This window comes from Myotis davidii, unplaced genomic scaffold, assembly GCF_000327345.1.
Source record: "Myotis davidii unplaced genomic scaffold, ASM32734v1 scaffold545, whole genome shotgun sequence".
NCBI lineage: Eukaryota > Metazoa > Chordata > Mammalia > Chiroptera > Vespertilionidae > Myotis > Myotis davidii.
In genome coordinates, this window is record NW_006296634.1 from 2,186,229 (window position 1) to 2,194,027 (window position 7,799).

Consider the following 7,799-nt stretch of genomic DNA (forward strand, 5'->3'; position numbering starts at 1 on the left):
GGGAAAGAGGGAGGGCAGGCCGAGGAGCCCGCCCCGAGGCCCGAGCGCCACCTGCCCTCCGCCACCTACCGCGGCTCCTCCAGCTCCCAGGGCCGCGGCCGGAGCAGCTCTGAGCGCTCCGTTCACCCCACGGTGCCCTTAAAAGGCGCCGGCGCGAACCAACGGGCCCCTCAGGAGAGCGGGGGAACCTCTCCTGCCCACCGAGTCCCTCCGAGCTGTCCGCGGGGGCTCGAGACTCGCGTCGCTTCTCCCGCGAAGCCTTTCTTAGGTAGTGCTGTCAGGGAGGAGCCCGGTTCTTTGATTTGAGGATGAGGGCGGTTTCCTCACTATGGAGTCACCCCCTGCAAAATATGGCAGAAGGTGGACAGGCCCAGTTGGAGGCACGTCTCGAAAGCCGCGGGGGAGGCCGCGTCAGACGAAGGTAAACAAAGCTAACGCTCCCGTCCTCCATTCCTCCATCGGGCCACAGACAGCCTTCTGATCGGCTCGGGTCGCTTAATAAGAAGTAGCCAAGGTCCCTCTCACCTGCTCTCCTCTCGCACCTCCTCCCGCCGCCTCTCTGGAGGAATCCCCATTCCCCCAGCAGAGGACCCGTCCGCGGCGCGAAGGCTTCTGGGAAGTGTAGTCCAAGCGCCGATTAGGGCCTGCTCTAAGTCCCAGGAGCCCCTCTTCCAGCGGCCAGATGGGCTCGAACCTTATCAACCCAGGACTTACTACAGTTGGGGGGCTGTTCCCGTTTGGTTCTGTGATTAGCCCTCAGCCAAAAACTTTGTAAAGCTGAGGAGGGCCCAGGGCTGATCACTTCTTTGCCTCCCTCTACGCACCGCCCCCCCTCAACAGGATGAGGTAATGGGATTGTGATTATGACATCATAGGCGGCTCAGGAACCCGCGTGGGAGGGTGTCGGGGGGAGTACGGTAGTTACAGCTGGACCACTTTCTTTAAGACGGGGAGGGAGGAAAAAGGCAGATGGGGAAAAGATGTGGATGGTGCTATATTTCCTCTTCAGGTAGAGTAAACCACCTTTTATTAAACCACCACCACTGCCACCACAGCCAAAGTTTAAGTCCTTTTTGAAGACAATGTAGACGTTAGTAGGTGAAGAGGTTGGGGAATAGGTTTCTGGTTCTTATGTAAATTTGAGTCTCATCAATCAAAGAAGGTTTAGAGAGACGGGCAAAACATGGAAAAGGAGAGGTTTTAAACAATGCCTTCGTGTTGTGATCTCTTTGTAGGGCAGAATTTTAAATTTTTAATCAATGGGAAAGTAACAGTCGTGCAAGTAAATCCTCACTACTACATTTAGCAACAGGTCCCCTGAAAGGTACCTTTTTCCTAAATAATGTGTACCCCACTCAAATCTGGGACAGATAAGTAGCTGTGATCAGTTAGAAAGTAGAACCAGTGGTGGGGATCTTCACAGAGCCTGGGAGGGGAGGAGTCAGAGCCACCTAGTCTGCAAACTGAAAAAGAGGAGGAGAAGTTAGGTACTTAGTAAGAAAATGGGGTCAAGGGAAGATATACTTCACATTTCCTTTGCCTTGCCCATTTCCCCCTGGCAAAAGAACTGGCAGGGGCCTTAAGTTACAGGAGATATGGTTTCCAATAATTCCTGTTGTGGCGCACTTACGTGCCAGGCACCTTGCTACGTACTTTAAATATGTATTCTCATTTTTGCTTACAATCATCAAATGGGGAAAAATCTTATTTGACATGAAATGGCTGGAGAGGTTAAGTGACTGCCCATGTGGTAGACAAAGGTAGTATTTTTAAAAGCAGTCTAAGGCTCTAAAGCCCTTGGTTTTCACCACTAGATCCCCCTTTTTATTATTAATCATACTTACTAAAGTTAAATGATTGAGTATAAGAAGTTAAGTTAGCATTGGCTCATTTGAAAAACATTGAAATTGAGAGTTAAAAAACAAATCCTGCAAGTTAGGTCTCAAGCTTCACTTCAAAAGATTATAACTCTTTCATCAAGTATAAAATAGCCCCCAGTGCAGCCCATTACAAACTATAATTAAATGTCCTTATGCCACTTTTAGTTCTCAAGTTTTTTTACTCATGTCATGGTATTTTTTTCCTGATGCCTCATTTTCCTTTTTTGTTCTTGGGCTACTAGCTTGAACCCCATCTTAATTGTGACCTCATAGACCAGACCCCATCTCTGACCCTACTCTAGTGGGTTTCAGCAGAAGATACTACCTGGGCTCCCTTCCGGTCTCTATCCAGATTCTCTTAGGGTTTCAGGGGCTGGAGCCAGTCATCCAGGAGGTCATCCAAAGGGTTGGAATCCATTGGTTCTAAGAGACGAGTCTCCATTCCCTGCCTAGGAAGGCAGCAGAGTCAGAGGAGCATGCACCTCATTCCGACTCTCCCTATTTAGCCAGTGAAAGTTAAATCTCTGCAAAATGGGGAGAGGTGGGGCTCAGTCCACCACTCTAGGAAGATATCAAGAATAGTGCACATACCCCTCAGCCCTCCTGCCCTGCAGAGGCTGGCTGGGGGGGTCCCAGGAATGTAGTGCTTTTCTCCATTGCCTGATCTGGGCATCCCAAGAGCGGCGGCTATATCTCCTGTTTTTGTTTGGTGTCTGAGGATGAAGTCCTGGCTGTCGTTGTGCCCTGGCAACAACAGTTATGAGTTGGACTGAGATCAAGGTGTAGGGGGCACAGCTCACTGCTTATCATGGTGAATCAGGAGACTTATTAGGGATTCTCTGAGAATTAGGTATGATCAATGCCCTCAATCCAACAGAAAAAATCTTCAAGTCACATTCAACATCATACTTCCTCACTCCCAATATTCTTTCTTCTGGGAAGGTTAAATTAGATATTCCAATTCCCTCAGAAGTCAAGATAGATATAAAAGACAGTATTTGGCATCCCTTTCAAACACACTCTACCTTTCATACATTTAGTTTGTATGTGTGCATGTAAACTTTCATGCGATTAGGTAAATACATTTCAGTTAGCCAAGTCAGCTGGAGGCATGAGGTAAAAATGGTTGGAAAGAAAAAACTTCATAAGCAAACATGGCTAGAGGGTTTTTGTTTTGGTTTTTTTATGGTGTTTTTTTAAGATAGGCTTTAAAAAAAGCCTTATCTGGACTAAGTATGACAACCTTGGGGCTAGGTTGCAGGAGAATTTAATAATACTCCAAGTTTGTGAGAGCACTCAGATTCTAGTATATTTCCATCACCTGACATTGAACCAAAGCCACTTGACTGAGACTCTTGTGACTACCCACAACTACACTCACTTGGGGACCTGCTGCAGAAAACACTGGTAACCAGGTGTGCGCTTGCCATAATCTATCTGCTTTTGCCGCCGCTGTAGGACAGTTTCATCTGTTTCTACCTTCCACCTGCGGGGAAGTATATAGTGGCCACATGAAGTGTCATTATAATTATCAAAGCAGAAACCAACTCATCCCACACTCTCTTAATCCCCAGTGTGATTTTCAAACTCACCTGGCATGGCAGGGCTCTGTGCTGACTCCCACACTCACCATTTCTACCCTCCAGGGTAAAGACTCTTCACACTGCTCCTTTCTGGGGAAACAGATTCTACAGATGAAAAGGGTATTTTAGGACAATACCCAACTGACTATACTGCACCTCTAAGCCACTACTATCACCAAGATTCTGAGACTAGATAAAGGTTGTATTTCTGACTGTTTTTCAAAGATAAAGGTTGCATTTCTGATTTGTTTCCCAAAGTGTAGTCTGCAAGCCATCTGTATGGGTAGCACCCAGGGACCTCGATAATTCCTGGGCCCCATTCTAGACCTATTGAATCATCATTTTAGGGGCCTGTATTTTAAATAGCTTCCAAGTTTATTTTAAGTATTTTTTTCTATTATTATGGAAAGTTCCAAATATGCAGAGAAGAGAATAGCATCATGTTTTGCTACTCAAAGTATGGTCCCTGTAGCACATGCACCTGCATCAGCTAGAAGTAAAGAATCTTGGGCCTCAACTCAGACCTACTGAATCAGAATCTACATTTTAAGAAGATCCCCAGGTGATTAGTATACAGATTAAACTTTGAGAGCACTGATATAATGGATCCCCAGTTACCTATCACCCAACAGTCATGGCTAATTTTATTTCATCCAGACCCACCACCACTCCCACAGGAGTATTTAAAAACAAGTCCCCAAAATTAAGAATAATTCTTGCCAGGCGTGTGTGGGTCAGTGGTTGAGCATGGACCAGTGAAGCAAAAGGTCATCTGTTGGAAGCAAAAGGCACATTGCAGGCTCGATCCCCAGTAGGGGGCGTGCTGGAGGCAGCCCATCAATGATTCTTATCATTGATGTTTCTTTCCCCCTCCCTTCCTCTCTGAAATCAATAAAAAATATATGTATTTTAAAAATCGCTCATTATTGAGGTTTCTATCTATCCTCCCTTCCTCTCTCTAAAATCAATAAAATATTTATTAAAAATTAGATTCTTTTAATATCACCTAATTAATGTTCAAAGTTCCATAAGCAACCAAATTTTGAGATCCTTTGAATTGTGATAAGAATTATGCCAAGAAATAATTCAACTCCCCTGCTTTCCCTGAAAAGGCATTTCCTTTACTCACGTAACTTAGCGTCTCAGAGCTGCTGCGCGCTAACCGGGAGATCTTACTAGGAAAAGCTCTTGGAAGGGACCCATGCCGCTTAGCGTAGATACACACACCTGTTTCGCCCCAGCATCTGCCACTCCCGCGGCAAATGCTCCATCTCCAGCGGAAGGGTAGCAGACTAAGAGGGATAAAGTCCTTATAATACACGAGAAAGAAGCAAGGAAAAAAGAAACGTCCAAAACACCTCCCAACCAAACTAATTCCTCCAAGTATTAACCGCTGGACATCGCCAGCGCTAGCGAGGTGCTATTTAAATCTCCCCGGGTCCGAGGGGCGGAGCGAAGGGAAATTTCAGGAAGGGCGAGGCGATTGGCCACAGGTAAAGCCAATGGTACGCCAGACTCGTGTGGGGCGGGGCTGGCTAAGCCGCTGGCCGAATGCTGGTGGGCCAATCGGCATCCTGCTCTGGCTGTGGGGTGGGGCAAATTGTGTTCCTACCAGCGCAAGCTCACGCCCCCGGGTGATGTACGAGCCAAGCGATTGGCTGGTAAGGTTCTGGGCGGGCGCGGAGATTGGCTGACGCAGTTTAGAGGCGAGCGCGATAGGTTATTGGGAGGGCGGTAGTTTTGAATGGTCAAGACCTGTGGCTGTTGTTCTGCTCCGAGGCTGTAACTTCGACCCTCAGCGGAGAGAAGCGGCAAAGCCCATCCCGTCGGGAAGTAAATTGGTAGTGTGGTTCTATTGCCTCCTTTCCCCCGATTTTCTTTAATTCTGCTCCAGTCTTCGCTTGTGACTGATCCCCACCCACTTCTCTTTCTCCTGAAGGTAAGTAAATCTCAGACTCAAACTTGAGGCAAGACCAGAGCCTTCTCTGCGGGAACCAGAGCCCCACAAACGGAAAGTCAGGGGACCGAAGGTATCGTCGCGAGTTAGGAGAACTGAGTTCCTTCGGGTCAGGAATCACGAGCTGCGGCTCCAAACAAGTCAAAGCCTTCTTTTTATTTCCGCTTTAAAGTCTTGGGGTTTCCTCCCGGGAAGTTCAGGTTCCAACGAACAGGCCAGGCCGCTTCGGGCAAGTGCGATTTCACCTTCCAGCCAAGTTGTGCGTCTCCGTTTGGGGATGCTCATCCTCCAAGACCGCTCCACGTGGCCACTGCTGGGAAGGGTGGATGAGGCTGTGACAGCTGAACCCTCTGTGATGGGCCTGGATAGATGACGGTCTCCTTCCTCTTTGCTAGGCTTTCTTTCTTCCTTAGTCTTCGGAGACCATGTCTGCAGAACTCACTTCATGCACAAGAGAGGAAGGAAGTCCTGGCACAGGACCCAGTTTTAGATTCCACCAGAGGAAGATACTAAACTTGCTCCTGGAGAGAGACGCTTCCTTCACCATCTGTCGAGATCTCCCTGGAACTCCAGTGGACAAACTCTTTGGTGATTCTGCAAACCAAAGCAGTTTGTCTGGGTAAATCCCCCTTTCACATCTTACCTACTTTGTTTTTCTAAATAGTTTTGTGTTTAAAAAAAAAAAAAGAAAGAAAAATTATCCTGGCTCAAAGATCTGAGTTAAGTCTTAGTCCCTGACCAGCCATGTGACTCTTTGGACTCTCAGACTTCTTTTCTGTGACATAGAACTAATCTTATCTTACTAGGATCTTGTGAGAATCAAATGATGCGATGTCTGGGAAAAGTGTTTGAAAACTCTATTGCATTATATGAGTTGGTCACTTTATTAATATTAGTGTTATTGTACTTTAAATTTTGTCCATGCCATGCGCTGATGCCTCAGCCAGCAAAGTTGGAAGTTATTGACTTGAGAAGTACTAGAGACTCCAGGGAAAAATCAAATCTGTGTGCTCTTGGTATACAGAGCAGACGTTGTGGGGTCAAGACCCATCCCAGTCAGTAAACTTTGGTTCTCAATTTAAAAAAAAATACTGTCTCAGTATGTTGGTGAGGAGTACAGATTATCGGAGTAGAGAAAATGGAAGAGATTTTCCTCATTCTAGTCTAAAATATCTCCAAAAGCAATTGCTTTGTTTGGATGCTGTTCAGATTATGTCATAATCATTGAGAGTTTTTTTTTTTTAAAGAAGTTTCATGTGAACGGGAGCAGAACAGGATGGGTGTTTTCTTACCTTCTTTTTTTTTAAAAAAAAAATCTTTATTAATTTCAGAGAGGAAGAGAGAAGAAGAGAGAGAAACATCAATGATGAGAGAGAATCATTGACTCGCTACCCAGGAATTGAACTGTGACCTCCTGGTTCATAGGTTGATGCTCAACCACTGAGCCACCAAGGCCGGCAAGAGGTGTTTCAAATCGAGGATAACATGATCTTTGCCTTTTAAGGATATTACATTCTAATGTGATTATTGATGTACTTTTATGTCTCAACAGAGGAACCCCAAAATGTTGCCTTGATCTTTCGAATCTTAGCAGTGGGGAGATGTCTGCCACTCAGCTTACAGCTCCTGCAGACCTTGATGGAACTGGTAGGGAGAAGGGAGGTACAGGCTTCAAGAGAAAGAATAACTTTTAAGGGAGAGGTCAGGGTAATAAGATAGACGTGGAAGGTGGTAAAAGTAAGTAGAGAGCCTTGAGGTTGGAATTCTATGGGTACCTTATAGGATTTATTTATTTATTTAAATATATATTGATTTCAGAAAGGAAGGGAGAGGGAGAGAGAGAAACATCAATGATGAAAGAGAATCATTGATTGGCTGCTCCTGCACACCCCCTACTGGGGATCAAGCCCGCAACTTGGGCGTGTGCCCTTGACCGGACTCAAACCTGGACCTTCCAGTCCGCAGGTTGACTCTCTATCCACTGAGCCAAATCGGCTAGGGCCCTGTAGGATTTTTTAGGAGAGTGATCAAGCCAATGGGAAGAGAAAAGTAACATTAATAGATGTCACTTTGCATTTGAAAATTTTAGACAGGAAGGAGTATTTTGTTGACTGATTAATAATATGAATTGAAACCCACTGAATGATGGGAATGGAAATAATAAGATGAGCAGTGGGAGAGGACAACGGAAAAAGGGGACATATATAATACTTTCAACAATAAAAAATAAAAAAAAGATGAGAAGTTTTATAACCTAGTCTAATATCAGCAGAGGCAAAGAAACCCACATAAATAAATACTTTGTCAGTTAATTCTTGTATTTTTATAGGGTCTGAGCCCTAAAGGAATGTGTTTTACTATTCAGTCATTTTAGTATTT

General features: G+C 45.5%; 2 protein-coding genes and 1 pseudogene across 4 annotated transcripts in view; 1 reads left to right on the forward strand and 2 right to left on the reverse strand.

Annotated features, from left to right (window-relative positions):
* FAM53C (family with sequence similarity 53 member C) overlaps positions 1 to 777 on the reverse strand; it is a 9,362-nt gene extending 8,585 nt beyond the window's left edge. Inside the window, exon 1 of one of the 2 annotated variants that reach the window (XM_006772458.2) lies at positions 526 to 777. The gene's annotated coding sequence lies outside the window, so the exon portion shown is untranslated. Of the gene's footprint in view, positions 1 to 69; positions 484 to 525 lie in introns of those variants that run through there. The other variant, XM_006772457.2, reaches the window with a different exon arrangement.
* Positions 778 to 844: 67 nt separating this feature from the next.
* Positions 845 to 4,897, reverse strand: LOC102760959 (annotated as a pseudogene).
* A 319-nt stretch (positions 4,898 to 5,216) lies between these two features.
* The window catches only part of CDC25C (cell division cycle 25C), a 26,699-nt gene continuing 24,116 nt past the window's right edge, over positions 5,217 to 7,799 (forward strand). For both annotated transcript variants that reach the window (XM_006772459.2, XM_015569638.1), the window contains exons 1-3: positions 5,217 to 5,402; positions 5,816 to 6,039; positions 6,973 to 7,067. In XM_006772459.2, the coding sequence (XP_006772522.1) occupies positions 5,846 to 6,039; positions 6,973 to 7,067 (289 nt within the window). In that variant the 5' untranslated portion in view covers positions 5,217 to 5,402; positions 5,816 to 5,845. The remainder of the gene's footprint in view (positions 5,403 to 5,815; positions 6,040 to 6,972; positions 7,068 to 7,799) is intronic.